Source organism: Onychomys torridus, chromosome 18, assembly GCF_903995425.1.
Source record: "Onychomys torridus chromosome 18, mOncTor1.1, whole genome shotgun sequence".
Lineage (NCBI taxonomy): Eukaryota > Metazoa > Chordata > Mammalia > Rodentia > Cricetidae > Onychomys > Onychomys torridus.
In genome coordinates, this window is record NC_050460.1 from 23,664,926 (window position 1) to 23,682,282 (window position 17,357).

At 34.4% G+C, this 17,357-nt stretch overlaps 1 protein-coding gene across 1 annotated transcript in view; it reads right to left on the bottom strand.

Moving 5' to 3' along the window:
• Positions 1-8,952: 8,952 nt before the first annotated feature.
• The window catches only part of LOC118569866 (angiogenic factor with G patch and FHA domains 1-like), a 29,708-nt gene continuing 21,303 nt past the window's right edge, over positions 8,953-17,357 (bottom strand). Inside the window, 3 exon segments of the mRNA XM_036168116.1 lie at positions 8,953-9,578; positions 9,581-9,965; positions 9,968-10,272. Coding sequence (XP_036024009.1) covers positions 8,953-9,578; positions 9,581-9,965; positions 9,968-10,272 — 1,316 coding nt within the window.

Genomic DNA, 17,357 nt, shown 5'->3' on the forward strand with positions numbered 1-17,357 from the left:
TTTGATGAGGTATGAGCAGTATATAGAGGAGTATTTTATAATAAGTTTTGGAGGAAGTATGAAGGAAATCAATTTTCTTAGCAATAGATGTGAGGTGTATTTTGTTTGTATTGAAAGAACATGTGTCTTTTACTTTCCCTGGAACATTTTAAATGCACTTGAATGTTACATTCATTTTACAAGAAAGCACAACAAAGTCTCCAATGAATATCACAAAATAATTAAGAGTAATGTTAAGTGCAAGCTGAGACAAGAATGGAATGCTCTGCCAACTACATGTCCAAAAATAACTTGAAGATTACTTTTAAATCACAAAACTTAACAAATAACTTTCCCATACTGTTAAATGCTACTAAATGCAACTCTTACATTGTTGATACAAAACTTATGTAGAAAAAGCATAAAACTAAAGATGTGGATTTTTGTTAATTTTGACTTACTTTTCATAAGATATTTAAAAGTCCAAAGGGTTTTTCTTCCACCATATAACATTATTTAGTTATTACAGGGTTTTTTTTTTTTAACTCAACTCACAGTACCCATTTCATTTAGTTATATAACAATTTAAAAATATGAAAGATAAGTTTAATGCCAAATATAAATTTTTAGTGAACAATCCTAAATTATCTTCAGGTCTTTTTAGAGATCATCAAAGCCCAATCAGATTCAAGACCTTATGCCTATGTACTTGATAATAGCAGAAATCATGCTCACTTTTGACACAGCAGGTTTTGATACCCCTGTAAAATCCAGAACATCATTACTTCAGGCAAGGTGAGATGGGTAATCACTTTCTATAATTCATATTTTAGTGCCTGAACACCATTGAGGAAGCATTATGTCCTTGGTTACTACACCATATCATTTGCCCTCACGAAGGTATTTCAGAGAATTACAGGAATGACTCCAATTCAAAGAAGTAGTATTAGATTTTTGTCATTTTTTTTTAACATGCTGTAATTCAAAAGAATACTTGAATTGCTAACATTCAGTAGAGAGTTTATATCTTCCTTGCAGTAGTAAGTCTCTCTGGCAGTCTGAAAATCTGATGAGATCTTTTATCTGCATCTTTCTTTTTCAAATAAAGAGATACTGCATGAAAAATGTCAGAAGCACTTTGCATATAAAGTATATTGCTTTTTTTTCTTTTCTTTCTTTCTTTTTTTTCTTTCTTTTTTTTTTTTACTTAGAATTTTGTATCTAGCATATACAGTTTTGCTTGTTCTTTTTGGCAATGGTGCTGTTTTATCTCAAATGGCATAACTTAAAGTTTTGCGCTTCATAAAGGTATGAAAAAGAAGAACAGCTTTAACAAAATTATAGTGGATGAGATTCTTTAACTTCTTTCTATATGCATATATATATATATATATATATATATATATATATATATATATATATACACAATGTAAGTATGCAAGAGGGTTTGTATGGTGTTTGCCAAGGGGACTTGTCTTCTTCTGGTATGGTCTGACCATGTAAATGACTCATGCCATTTGCAACATGTAAATGTGCCATGCATGTTGTAAGATGTGTATTATAAGTCACTTTTTCTTTATTTCACATTTCCTAAAAAGACAATAATCATTGCCTTACATGTACATAACAGTCAAGGTAGAAGGTTTTGCATCTATTCTCTATGGAAGTTTACTTTTTCACTGGACACTTCCAGTTGCTTACTCTCTTGTTACCTATTGATTGCTCAGAGACCATTCTTATCTGGCCCTTGCCCACCTATCCAGGGATAGAACCACACACAGTGAACTGGGTACTCCCTCATCAATCACCAGTCAAGAATGTGTCCTCAGACTTGCCCACAGGGATAGCTTATGGATCTAACTTCTCAGGTGATCTCCCTAGCAAAGATATGTCCCAGGCCAGAAAACTCAGCCAAACTTTTTTTGTTTCTTCCTCTTCTATGTACTCACACTGTGTGTCACACCACTACCACTAACAATTGGAACTGGAGCTTCACTCTGGAGATGCATGTAAGCATTAGCTCATTAAGAGAAGTAGATTTTCATTCACTTTCCACCCCCTCAGCATTAAAGTTCAAACCCAGGGAATAGCAAATACAAGGCAAGCTGCTCTATACCTCAGGGCTACATTCCTACACTCTAATTTTATAAAAATAAAAATATTTGACTTGCAGTAAAAGTTGCCCATCTTCCTTCTTCCTCAACTAAAATGAGAAAACCTAAAATAGTGTTGCTTTTTCAGAAGTCTTCCATGTTGGCTCTAGGACCTGTGAGACCCTGATTACAAATAAGACTTGCTGGGAAATATGGATCATCATCCATACTTGTCTCACCTGCTTTATACTTAAATATCCTTGTCTTCATCTGTTGTTACTTGAGGAGCTTTAAAATGTATGTGATCCTAATTCTTTCCAGTGGAAACCTGTTTTAGGAGTGAAGTAATTGTTGACGATCCACAAGCTAACCTGAAGAACCAAAGTCACAAAATTTATGAAAGAAAGGGTCAATGAAATGATGAGGTATCTAATTACATGGCCTTGTGATGCCCTACCTGACATGGACAACATTGGAAATTGTCACTTCTAATCTCACAATGGCCTCTCCTTGCTTTTTACTGAGCTCGGCCATTTGCCAGCTGCAACGGCTGAAGGGAACAGCTAGTAATTGCAGCACACACTATGAAGTAGCTCAAGAAAGACTTGAATCATTTTAATAAGTGGAACATTTTAAAATTTTTCTATCACAAAGCATAAGGAAGGTTCTATGTATATGTCATATAGAATCAGAAAATGTATTATTTATATGAATTTTAAAATTTTATAACCCAAAAATGGATCAATTTTACTTGAAAACAGGACAGCTGTTTTTTTAATTTTTTTTCTGTTTTAAGCACAAATTTAAAGTTATCCAAGTAAAAAGGGTATTCTAGCTTAAAAGACTAACATAAAAATGTCAATATTTTTGATGTTTGTAATATAATTATATAAATATTTTGTTTTCTTGTATTTTATGTTTACACAGAATATAGATATATTAAATGAAGTAAGCAATCACTGATACTCAAACAAAAGTCTAAAATCATAAAAATTAGAACTTTCATTCAACATCAACTATAATAATATAATTGTCTTAGGAAGTATATGAAATAATATATATATGTAGCTAATATACAGTAATTTTATTGATGATTTTAGTTATTATATAAAACAATGGGTTTTATCATGACATTTTCATACACACATATCAAAATACTTTGCTCAATTCACATCCATATTGCACTATCATATCCTCTTTACCTCCTCATTTATATTATGTTTTATTGTATGTAATCAGACACATATATATGAATATACATAGATTCTTAAATGGAACACATAGTTGTAAAACTTAAATTGAATCATTCAATAGTTTAATTCTGGAAAATAAAAACATATAATAATCTTACCTTTGTGAACTAAAATATTTAGCAAGTTTAAGCACACTGCTATGTAAAAATAAAGTAAACTGAAAATAGATGTTGAAATGAAATAGCCCTAAAGAATAATCATCCTTTCAGAAATTATACTTGAGTTAAATTTTATATGATTTTGAATGATATTCTTATAAATCCTATTAATAAATAGTAACATAATTCTTTGGCCAAATCCTTTGCTACAAATTTGTGTATTTGATTGATTCTGCTTAATTATATTACAAATGCCATAGTATTTCAATGCATAACAAGAAAAATATCCATAAATACAAATAATCAACATGAAAGTAAATGAAGGAGCCTTATTTCTGTTTTGAGAATGTTACTTTTCTTAGTAAATAGGATTCACAACAGCATGGAATATCAAGACAAGCAAAGCATATTCATAACATCTATAAATTATGAATCATATTAACTACCTTTGGCGTTTTATACAAAATTAGTTATGATTGAAACCATAAAATCTCTGGACATCAATGCTCAATTTACAAAAAGTATGTCTATATTTAGTTTATTCATTTTTGACAATAGCTATCACATGTTAGTCACACCCTATGCCATACATACCTTGACATATAGAACGGTTGTGATGATAATTGTATTTTAGTTTAATGGTGGCACTTCTTGAAACAACCTGGTTATATCAAGTTCCAGGTTGATAAAAATGTGATATTAGCCTGGCTTTTTATCAGTATTGATAGAGCTCAACAAGGACACATTCCACGTAGCATGATATGAACACTTTATCAGACCTGATATATGAAGGTGCCGTGAATATCAGGGGAAAAAAATCTCAAGTAATAAGAGCAACTGAGTTCAATGTTTCAGAATCAAAAATGAGTAATTGTAGTTAAATAAATATTTTAAATATCCTACTATGCTTTTACTATATAGCTGGAAGGGAAGGAAACATAGATGGGAGAAAAAAAGAATTATAAGAAAATATGTGAAACAAAGAATATGAAACCAAGGGAGAGAGAAAAAGTAAAAAAAAAAAAAAAGCCAAAGAATAAAGGGAACCATTTAATTCATAAAGCTATTTGTAAAAAAGTAAAATTTAAGATCTTATTATATGTTTTATTGCATCTACAGAAACACACTGAATGAATTCTTTCACACTTAGCGGTGTCACAAAGGAACAAGTTAATAAGAAACAGTAGAGTCAGGAAATATAGGCAGGGACCTTAGATGTGAAAGTGAGAGTGAGGGGAGTGTGAGAAGGTTTGATGAAAACAGAAGATAAGGTAATCATTGTGATACTGGAAATAAGAAATGTTCGTGATACATTTTACAAAATCTACTGATGGAATAAAGGTTTAGAGGCTAGAGTAGGAAATTATAGGACCTTAGTCATTGTTGGGTGTTGACTTTGAATATATGCTTAACTCAAGGAGGAAGAATAGTTCTTTGTATGATTTGTATTTGTAACCTGACAACTGGATCTCCATGATATTGACCCCTAAAGTTAATGGAAGAACTTTAGTGTGTGTTTTCACAATATGATCTCTTAAACATAAAATTACAGTCTGTATTACCATATGTGCTTTTATTTATTTATTACTTATGGCTTTTACTAATGAAGGGAATATCAATTTAATTTAGTATATTAATGATTAGATTGCAATTGGAAATATTTTTAGAATAAATTAATCTTAAATTTCCTGTTTGGTATCCTCGTCTCTTGTTAAGAGGATAATTACTGACAGTCTACAAAGATCTACTCCTAAGACTGAATTATACACAGTCATCTTAGAGAATATTCCCTGTAGATGGTATTATGCTAATATGCAAGTCATTTTTCTCTGTAGTTCTTGTGAAATCTATTCAGAGGAGAATATTTCAAAGTAATTATGTAGCCATGCTGTTATTACATTCATTTCAGCTAAGAATATACATAGTGATTATAATACTTTTATGTCTTCCATCATCTCTTTATATGTGTTTAAATGTCTTTAAAAGATGACGGTGAAAATTGCCAAACACTTCAGCATGGAAGTCTTATTCTTTAACTTTGTACTCCAAAATAGATCCCAGAAATTAGCCATTTCCCCTAAAAAATACACTAAAAGGAAATAACACTAAAAAGAAGATACACTAAACTGTTGAGAACAACCTTATTTGAGAAAGGTTTTTAAAATCTTGAAGGCAAAATCATCGTCATATTTTCAAAAGAAAATCATCATAGAATATGTAGCGTTAAGGAATACAGATGGAAAATCTATGTGTATATGGAAGTAATACATCACTAGTGAATGACATTACAAACATAAGGGGGGACACTACTTAAAAGAAGAATAAATTACTTAAGACATGAATTATTTAGCTGCCAATAAATTTATAGCATTGTGTATTTTTATTTTGTACTTTTAAAGACAAACCTGACAGTTCAATTTTAAAGTCTCTTAAACATACAGGTGCAGCCTTATTACCATATTTGATATGATATGCAAATAAACTATTTAAATAACTGTATTCTTATTTGATTGAAATTTTAATTATGACAAGATGGTTCCTTTATTCATATGCATTTGGAAAAACCCATTAAATAATATCAAACTATTTCACTGCAAAGTTACTCATTATATACATTTTTCATGTTGTATTCTTTTTACAGTCTTATTAATTACATCAACTCAGAATGAAACTTTTTACTAACTTGGGCAGGAGGAGCAAATAAATCAGCCAATATGTTATTTTACATATATATGCATTAAAATAGGTTTGTGGATTTATATAAAGATGTAGGTATTTTTATTGTTGCTGTTTGAAATATGTTTCAGTGTCTATATGGGAATCATTATGGCTCATGAATATCTTTATCATCTTTTGATATATCTCTCTAATTTAGTTAATTTCTGCAATATTACTTATTGGAGATTTTATTTACATGTATTCACTTTCACTTCTCATAGTACTAAAGCAAGTGACCATTATGAACTTCTTTAAGAAATGTCAGCTTTTGGAGGGAAGGTGCATATTACTTGTATTAACTATGATAACACTGAAGTTAATACCATAGCTTACATTGGGAACTTGTGCTAAGACTCTTCTTAGGAAAATTCCTACAAATAAAGCGCATATTGTGAATTCCATTTTTATATGTGGAGAAAATGAAGTATATTTTAATTTATTTTTCTGTTCACACAAATGCATCATGCATAGGTGATGGCAATGTGTGGTCTACTTACTGAATCAAGTTACATAAATCAAAACATAATATCTTCTTGTTATTGAAAGCAACATTCTTATTTCTAAAACAGAAACATGGCATCAATATAAGGCTTACCTTTATCAAAACTTCTGCTTGTAAATGAAACTCAAACATACAAAGCTGTTTATTTCTCTGGTGGAAATTTCTTTAAACTTTACTCTGGTGGAAATTCTAAAAACAGTTCATTTTTTTTAATAACAATGATTTTTAGATAAAATAAGTAAGTGCCCATATCTTCAAATAAGGAGTAAAAAGAGAAGAGTGATTCCCTAGGTTAAATGCTCTTACCAATTTTAAACTGTACTTTCTGAGTACAGATTTTAAAGTTTAGCTGAAAGCTAAACTTATATACACGTTATATCTGTAGGTGTACAAGCATCAAATTTATAAGCAAACCAATAAAGGAAACAAGCATCTGGGGTCTGTTACCTCCTGCACTGCCAACACTATGAGACTCTCCTCATGGACCTCAAACCTATGGCTCCTGGTAAATACCTATTTTGGTTGACTCGACTTTTTTAGTATTAAGAAGAATAACACACAACCAAATATCAGGCAGAACTCAGTGAATACTGCAGAAGAGTGGGGAAGGATTGTAGGAGCCAGTGGGGTCGAGGACACCACAAGAAAACCCACAGAATCAACTAACTGGTCCTTATAGGAGCTCACAGAGACTGGACAGACTACCAGGAAGCCTGTTAGGGACTGACCTAGGCACATATGTTAAAGTCCTGTAGCTTGGTCTCCTTGTGTGACATCAGGGACTGTCTCTGACTCTTTTGCCTACTTTTAGGATCTTTTCATCCTACTGAGTTGCCTCATTCAACCTTAATATGAGGGAAGATGCTTAGTCTAACTGAAACTTAATGTGCTACGTTTGGTTGATATCCAGGGGAGGTCTGCCCTTTTTTGGAGAGAAAAAGGAAAAAGAGTGGATGGTACTCTGGCAGAAGGGAGGTATCATGGAGGGACTGAGAGAGAAGGAAAGAGGGGGAACTGTGGTTGGGATATGAAATAATAAATGATAATGATAATGATAATAATAATAATAATAATAATAATAATAATAATTTGTAAAATAGAAATACAAAGGGAAAGATTAATGAACCTATATATTGTATCGTATTCAAATCAGTTAATCAAGCCTATAGCAAAACATTATCCTTTGCTGATGCAAACTGTCAAAATCCAGCCTCTTAATTTTAGAATGTATCATCACTGTCCATAGCCCACATTTTGTGCAATAGCACACAGAATTTATTACCTTCTCACTGTAGTGTCACTTCATTCGACCTTTCTCTCTCCACTTGCTCATTCTTTCTGGTCTCTGAAAACCATCTTTTACCTGTAACTTCAGTGATTCCACATGTAAGCAAGACCAAGCAGTAAGTATTGCTTCCCAGTTCAATCCATGTTGTTCAAAATATACAGGACTTCTTTCTTTATAATAACCATTTTTTATTTGAGAATAAAAGAAAAGCTAGTGTTATAAATATGGAAGACAGATAACTAATTCTTTTTTATGTTTAAATCATTTATTCAAGAAATCAAGTCTTTTAAAAGGTTGTTGGTTTGTTTGTTTGTTTGTTTGTTTTTTAATTGCATTTGAAGACATTTCCAACAAATGTTTGTGTTTGAAGCCTTGGCTAAGTAATCCATCTGCACTAGTTGTCAGGTTTCTCTGGCACAACCCCATTGCCTGCAATGGTATTTATCAAAACTAAAAATGCTAGTACACTGAATATGCCAATACGCACCCAGTTGTCTATATCAAATATTTCATCAGCTAGGAAAAACCCAAAGGCAAATGGTGAATATATAGTACAAATCAACATTCTTCACAGAAGAAAACAGTTTGAGACTAATTTTCTATAACATGTCACCTGCTCATCAGTTGTTAAATTTACTGCAGTTATTTCAAGGATAAAATTGTGCTCCACTACTCAGGGTTTCTCAACTTAAAAAAACAAAAACTCTAGGTTCTAAAAGGTGTAAACAAGTATCCACATGGAATTGTTTTATAAACATCTTCTAACAGTGAACACATAGAGACAGGATGAACGTCCACTCATGTCGTTAGCAGTTGTTTGAATTCTGCTCACATGGCTATTGCCCTCTACAGGTGTGGGACATGACAGTGCAAACAACAACCTGTGCTCTGTGTACTTTAGTCCAGTTCCTGCAAGACATCATTCCGCTCCTGCTTGAGTTAAAATGTTCTCTACAAGCTGTAAAGCACACATCCTCACATGTGTGTGAATCAAGGGGACCATCTGAAGAGTTCCCTCCTGTTACTGACTTTTTGAGACCCAAGTTGTACAATGACAGTTTTCAAACTCTTCTCTTTTCAAAGCTCCAGTTTTTCCTGTGACAGACTTCATTCTGCAGACCCGTTCAACCCACGGCGTGGCCCCTGCTGCATCTTTCAGAGGTTTAGTTTCTGAGAAGTTTTCTGCAAACCTCCCTCTCGCTTTGTCCCAGTTTTTCTTGCTCTTATTCTGGAGAACGTGAAGGTCATCAACAGAGGGCGGTTTCCCTGTCCCCAAGCCTGCATGTGTCCGTCGGAGCTGAAACTGGATCAGGGTTTTCATCCCTCCACTGTCCTTTCCCAGGCCTTCTCCCTCTTTCCAGCCCTTCTTCTCCAGCATCTTCCGGCCTCTGTTGATATCTGTGATTTCAGAGTGAACAAATGCAGGGGCATCATCTCTCTGGAAAGGCCCTTCGCTTCCAACCTGCTCTCTGCGTTTTCCAGCTCTGTCTTTATATTTTGGATTCTTCAACACTTTTTCACCTTCATATTCCGTGTTCTGCAGACCGTACTTCACCCGTATTTTCTTGAGTGCTTTTCTCCTTTCCAACTCCTTTTCCTCCTTACTTAATGCTGTACCAACAAAAGGCTTATCTTTCCTGTCGAGCACAGGTGAGCTCTGACCTGCCCTGTCTCACAGCCGTGGAAGGTCTCGCTGCCAAGGTGGATGTGAAAAGACAACACAATCTCCCCGATCCTCACCTCATCACCGTGTTCATGGACGTAAGGGTCACTTTTAGTTTTGGGCTGAAGAATCTGCTTCCTATTGACAATGGTACCGTTCTGGCTGCCCTGATCCACAAGGACGTAGCTTTGCAGGTCATGGTCAAAATAAATTTCTGTGTGAAACTTACTGACACCAACTTCAGGGATTCGGAAAGTATGCTCCATATCCTTTTCTCTCCCAATGGTGGCTGGGTTGACAGCTGTGATGATAAACAGCGAGCCCGTCTGTAACACTGGAGATCTAATAACAATCACACAAATACGGGGCGGGGGGAGCCAATCTTTTCTTCATCTTCACCCTCCTCTTCTTCCACTGACTCCTCGTGCTCACTAGTACTATCTTCATCATAACTACCCTCGTTCTGAGAGTCTGTGAGCTCACCTTCTTCTGGCTCACTCTCACTCTCTCTTACTTTCTCATCCTTAGATGAAGCCGAATTATCATCACCAGGAGGCTCTCCAGTGTCTCCACTAACTGCAACAGTGGGCCGTAAGGGACTACTTCTGTGGGGAGCGTCTATTCTGGCCTTCTTTTTCAGATTGCCAGAATTGTCTTCCTCACTGCAGTTTATAAATTCTTAATAGACAGTGTTGTATTAGTCTGGAGAAGCACACATATGATATCATGTAACTCTCTACCTAGCGCTTTAGATATTATATTTCCTATTTAGCTCTCATGAGCACTAAACAATGCAAGTATACTATGACATTATGCCAGTAAAAACACTATTTTAAGTACATATTAAATAAATTCATCCAATATCCATTACAAACTTTGAAGATGTTAGAATAATTACATCCTAACTATAAATAATGACAATTACAGCTCTCGTAAGGTTCCTTCCTAAAAAGCCAAGGCTGTTCCAGGTACCTGGGTGCAGAGAATAGAGAAAACATCCTGCATCATATAAATCCAATGTTCTGGAAGATGTTAAATGTACTTAAAGAATATGAAAAATTTTACAATGCCCTTGATCAGAATTCTGGGTTACCTTTGGAAAATTGCTTCACAAGATTTTTCTTTAAAATAGTACTGTTGTAGATTTTTACTCTTTGTCCCAGAGACAAAATTTTGAGATAATGACCAAGTCCTAGGAAAACCAGCCATAACCTTTTCTTGTAGATATCACCTGTCAAGTTTCAGAAGGTCTTGCCTGATCAAACCTGACCCATATTAACCCTGAAGGAATCCACAGCCTCTCATCTCTGGTGGGACCAAAACTCCAAAGCATTTTTGATTTCCATTTGACATATATATATATATATATATATATATATATGTATACACACACACACACACACATATATATATATATATATATATTACTTTTTTAAAGTTAAGACATTCAAAAGTATACAGGTCAATTTATTTCAACAGTCCCTTTTTGACTTCCAGATCTCTTTGTAGCTGTCCTTTGCTTTACAACAATCAAAAAATTCAAAATCAGCACAATAACATATAGGATTGAGACTACCTGTGTATTTCCCATCTTACATCGCTTTTTTCTTTTATAGTACTTTTACTTTCTCTTTAAAGACTTTACTATTATTTTTAAACTATTCATATCTTTCTATGACTATAACTTTTTTTTCTTAAGCTCATGTACATTGTAAAATACATTATAAGTTGTGCAGAGTTTTTTCCTCTGGACCTCTTTCATTGTATATTATCGACACTTTTTAACCATGTGAGCAAACCTTGAAACTGCTAAACTACATCTGGATCCACTGCCTGTGGCTCTCAGCCGGCTCTGCCAAATCCTTGGGTCCTGAAAACCAAGCCTGAAAATTGTGGCCTGCTGGAGGTTTATCTGACCAGGAACTTCATTCAATGTTCCTAGAATTCTAGAATGCGGATACTTGTACTATGGCAGGTGTTTTTACTTAGTTTTTTGGTTCCTACTTAAGATATTAGCTGCTCAAGGACTTGCCAGCAGGTAGAAACTCTTAAAGGACCATATCCTCCCCCTCCCCCCTTTTTTAAAGCTTTCTCAGACACTAAGGAAATTCAAATTGGGCAAAACGAATGTTTTTGGATGGTTTTACTCTTTGCTCTTTTTGGGGGCCCACCACCCAGCTCACAACTAAATCACATATGGAATCTTATTATTACTAAAATTGTTTCACTATATGTCATTTGATTATTTGTTGTTTTGGTTTCAGTATTATGGTCTGTTACAGGATATTTTATCACACTGTGAAACCTGAGACTGTGTTAATAAAATGAATCTTGGATACAGGGGAGGAACTAGAAAATAGGTGCCATGAATCATCCATAGAGAGTAAGGAGGAGCCAGAGAAATGAACAGAGAGAATATGCACAGGAAGGAGTAGAGAAGGACTTGGAGTGAGGCAGTCTCTTAGGTTTGGGACTACTGGAGGGATGCTCTCTTGCTGCATCTCTACCCAAAATGGAAGGTCAGCTGGTTCCTTTCCTGACACTCTGAGGTTTTCATGCCAACAGCTGCCTATGTGCCTTTATGGATAAAAAGAATGATACAGACTTAGTTAAAAACTACATTTGGTGTCAACATCAGAGCCCGTGAATATTGGACCAGAAATACTGCCAGGCCAGGGCCTGAGCAGTGGAGCACTAACTGTATAGCTGCCACAAAAGGTAGTTAAAATATCAGTAGATTCAGGGGCAGCTTCTAAGGCAATAGAAAAACAACAACAGCCAGCCTTGTACATAAAGACATCAGTTAGAGAGTTGTAGATAAATAGAAGAGAGATGTGTGTACTGGTACATACTAAGTTTGCTCAGAGATGTCAGTCATATAAACCCACAATATACTTAACAATAATAAAAACCAGATCATAAATGCATTGCTTCCTGATACAATTAAGTTCTTTGATTCAGTTGTCTCTGTAGATTTCCCTATTATTATATTGGCACCTATCCCCCCTTGCTCATATAATCCCTCTTCCCTTTCTTTGACTGGACTCCCAGAGCTTGGCCTGGTGCTTAGTTGTAGATCTCCACTTTTGCTTCCATCAGTTACTGGATGAAGGCTCTATGATGACAGTTAGAGCATTCACCAATCTGGTTACCAGGGTAAGCCAGTTCAGGCACCCTCACCACTATTTCTAGTAGTCTATTCTGGGGACATCCTTATGGATTCCTGGGAATTTCTCAAGCACCAGGTTTTTACCTTACCTCATAATGTCTCTCTCTATCAAGATATCTCTTTCATTACTCTCCCACTCCATCCCTCTCCCATCTCGACCATCCTGTTCCCTCAGATTCTCATCCCCTATCCCCTCCCCTCTAGAAACCCATGAACTTAAGATCAACAGCTGTGGAACCTGCATGGGACCAGACTAGACCCTGTGCATATGGGAGACAGTTGTGTAATTGGGTCTGTTTGAGGGGTCTCTGATAGTATGATTAGGATCTATCCCTGGTGTATGAGCTGACTTTCTGGATCCCATTACCTATTGTTGGGCACATTGCTCACTCTTGAGGCAGATGAGGACAGCTGGGTCCTGCCTTAACTGAATGTGCCAGGCTTTGCTGTATCCCCATGGGAGAACATTTCCTTTTGGAGGAGGGGATGAGGAGTGGGTCAAGGAGGGAGGTTAGGCTGGGGTTGGGGGAGCTGAGGGAGGAATGAGAGGGAGATTTGTGGCTGGTATGTAAAATGAATAATTTTTTTTTTAAATAAAAAGAGGTCAGTAAATAGTTAAGTCAATACATATGGACATCTATGCGTATGACTATGTTTATACGTGTGTGTACATCACTATATTATAACAGCTGCGAACTCACCCTACTAAACTGTTTCAACTTTCTATCATTTATAATAGGTTTAAAGCATTCACCTTTTATGGAATATTTTCTGTTGAAACACAAACAGTGATTAGTTTCAACTGTATGCATTTCTGGTAACTCACTTCAAAGCAAAGCATAGACTGTCCCTACAAGGGTAAAGCAACACTTCTGTTTGGAAAGCTTGTGCAGCATTCTGGGGTCTTCTCCTGTTACCTTTAATGGATATTCACTTTCAAGGTCTTTATTGATTTCCAGAAATTTAGCACTTTTATAAAACATTACCTGCACTTGTTTGAACAAACAGTTGGTTGATTAAATAGATAAATGAAAAAATCAGGAAGAGATAAAACTTTACTTTCTGGGCCTGAGTAATTTGCAAATAATATATGTTTTATGGTTGTTTGGTTTTATTGTTTCCTCTGACATTGTATGGTATATTTCTGGGTCAAGTCTACAAGTTTTGTTAAGCTAACCATGCAATGACTCAGTATGAACATTACGATTCATTGGCTCTTTGGATGTGATTTATGTAAATGGATTCAGTATAGAAGTTTCAGGTGTTTCTATGTTTGGATTCTCCTCAGAATATTCTGATTAACTCACAAACTAACATCATGACTCAGAGCTGGCATGGAGTTGGAATCCCTGGCAAGCTGCTTTCCTGTAACCTATCTGTTAAATTAAAAGGCATTATCCTTCAAAGACCTTTCTATATCTGTATTTTCACATTTATTATGCAGAATACCCCCTCAAAGCCCTTGATATTGTCAATAAGAAACTCTCAGAACTACTGGATAATGGCTCTGTAAAATATTTATCAACCCAATTCTGTCTGTGTGTTCCTCAGAGACTACCATTTATGTGAGCAGTGTGAATGTAAGTCCTTTGATGCATTGTCCCTGTGCAATCAATTGTGCTGGACCAGGCTCATTCTTTGAAACCTTGCAATCCCACATGAAGAATAATGACAATAATCATTGCTTTTGACAAAATTATTGCTTTTTATGTAAAATAATCAGCAGGTCTCTGCTGCATCACTATTTTTCCCTCAAATAGTCATATAACTACAATTCTTTGCTCTGAAATAGTTGTTATTCTCATGGTTTCCATTATCTTCATGCTTCAAATAATATTTATATTGTTAACTGTCAAAAGAGGACAGAGTAAAATAAATAATCTTCACACAAAAGATTATTCTCTTACACATTCTTAATAACCCAAATCTGTAGGTGATGATTTAGAATTCTAGTCAAGCCAACATTTAATTGTTTGGGGCTTATATCATTTGTTAGATATATATTTTAAAATAAAACTATTTTTAAACATGAACATATCTTATCACATGTGGTTATATGGTAGTAGAGAAAAGAAACTAGGTCCAATGTTAGTGGTTTAAGACATTTAGATTACATTTAGTCTATATCTAGTCTGATTTATTTGTATAAATCACATAGCAAGCACAGCCAATGCTTCATTAGATAGACAATTCTTCACACTAAGGAAAAGATGCTTTAATCTGAGAAAATTAGTGGTTTATGTACCACATCCATTCTAAATAGGAAATTTAAAGTATATATTAATATTTATAATACACATTCATCATTTCTCGTGCACATTCTTTCTCTATATTGTATAGCAAGAGCAGAAGTTATCACCATGAAAAGTAAAAAACTGAAATGCTGTGGGATGTCTTTCGGTACATTGTGACTATGTGTTGCTCCCAGTGGCTAATAAATAAAGCTGTTTTGGTCCACACCAAGGCAGCTTAGAGGCAAGTGAGAAATCCATACAGAGATACAGAGAAAAGAAAGGAGAGTAGGGAGAGATGCCCAGCTGCTGCCCAAGAAGCAGCAAGATGCCCACAGATGGGTAATGCCACGGTCTCCTGACAAAATATAGACTAATAGAAATGGGTTAATTTAAGATGAAAGCCAAGAAGCTTGACATAGGCCATACAGTTTGTAAATAATATTAAGCCTCTAAGAGATTATTTTATAAGCAGCTGCAGGACCACAGAGCTGGGCAGGACCAGAGAAACTTACCACTATACTAAAACACATATACATTTAACCTGACTTAAACACTGTACAATGTATGTTTGTATGTATTGAGTCATTCCAAGACAGTATTTTGAATTTTGTAGACCAATTAAAGCTAAACATTATATTAGCATAAGTAAATTAAGAAAAAAAGGTTTTAACATTTGTTTTCAAGATAGCTCAGACTTGACTATATTAAGATACAGTACTTACAGTACAATTAGTATACTTTGATGTTGCATATTATTTTGAAAACACCACAAAATATTTAGGGTCTTCTTGAATAAAATATGTGTAAATATATTTGCAAAAAAATACATGGAAAAATTTTATTCAAAGACTTATGGAGAAATTAATATAATTATAAACTAAATTTGGCTCAATCTTAAAATTTCAATATTATACAATAAAACTTGACATTGAGTTGTTTCTGTTTACTTTTTGTTTCACAGATGTTAGATTTATCATAAGCATTGTATTTGCTGGTCTTTTGGCTTACGTTCCCTAAGTACTTCTGGGTTGTTAGGATTGTTATTTTAATTTCTATCTTTGTTGTTCTTTCAAAAAGTAACTATTAACTAATGTTACAAAGTTATCAGGTAGCTATCAGTCTATAAAGCAGGCAGTCTCTTTTATCCTTGCGTGGACCTTAGGAAGCACTCTGTTGAAGATGTGGGAAGATTGCAGGTGTCTTCCTATTGGACTATGTCAGTAATGATAGAAACTTACTACTACATTTCACTTTCATGATTTCATACTGCTTACCTAATTTGAAATCTCCAAAATATAAAGGGAGGAATTCAAATTGAAGTTTTATAGGTCATGTTAAATAATAATGTAGTTCTCACTTCAATTTTAGCTTTACTGACAAAATTATTCGAAAAATTATAACTATCTTAACCAGATAGTATCACACACTAGTCTTAGAACATTTGGTAAAAAAAAAAAAAAAAAAAAAAGTATATATTATATTCTAAAAACATACTTACATATTTGGTGTTAATCATTATGCTATATTAAAAAAACAAAGGAAGATATGTGGGCCCTTGCTTCAGTTAGTAAAGTGTTTGACTAATGAGAAATCCTGGGTTTCATCCAAGTATTGCATAATGTGTTTGTTGTAGCACTTATCACTCTCTCCTTCAGAAGGGTCAGGAGTTTGAAGTCATCCTCACCTCACAAGATAATGTCTCTGAAATGAGTTACCATCCATAATTTTGTTTCTCAAAAAACATTTACATGATGATAATGGAAATACTAATCAAAATACATGTATTTTCATCTGTGCTTTGCTTACATTTTTAAAAATTCCAAGCCCATGGAAAAGTGTCCATGCTAATTGGAATGATAGGCACATATCAATATGTAAACCCATAATATTCAGTGTGTTGCAAGACATAACTAGTGAGGGTGAAAGTCCGTGGAAGTGCAAATCATCTAGCAGCCTCTGCCCAAGGCCGTCATATTTTTATTTCTTTATTTTTTTAATAAACAACCTAGACAAAGTGTGATTTCACTGAGAAACTCTTCAGCCATTAGTGAAGCTTTAACTAAAAATAGGTATGGTAAAATAAATAAGTTAGTTTTCCATATTGCTAATATTATATAAATAAGAAAAATCTTTGGGAAAATGTCCACAGTTCGTGTTTTTAACTAGAAAATCAAATGTTCATTGATGAATATTTTATAGAATTTCTTAAAATTACATAGGTACCTCTACATTTTTAACTTTTTCACTTCCTTCTTTCTTTTGTGGTGTGTGTTTCGGTAGGGGTTTCAATGCGCATGTGTATTACTTGGGATTCCATGCCCTTTGGGGACTAATCCCTGCTCTGGTTTTGATTTTGAGTC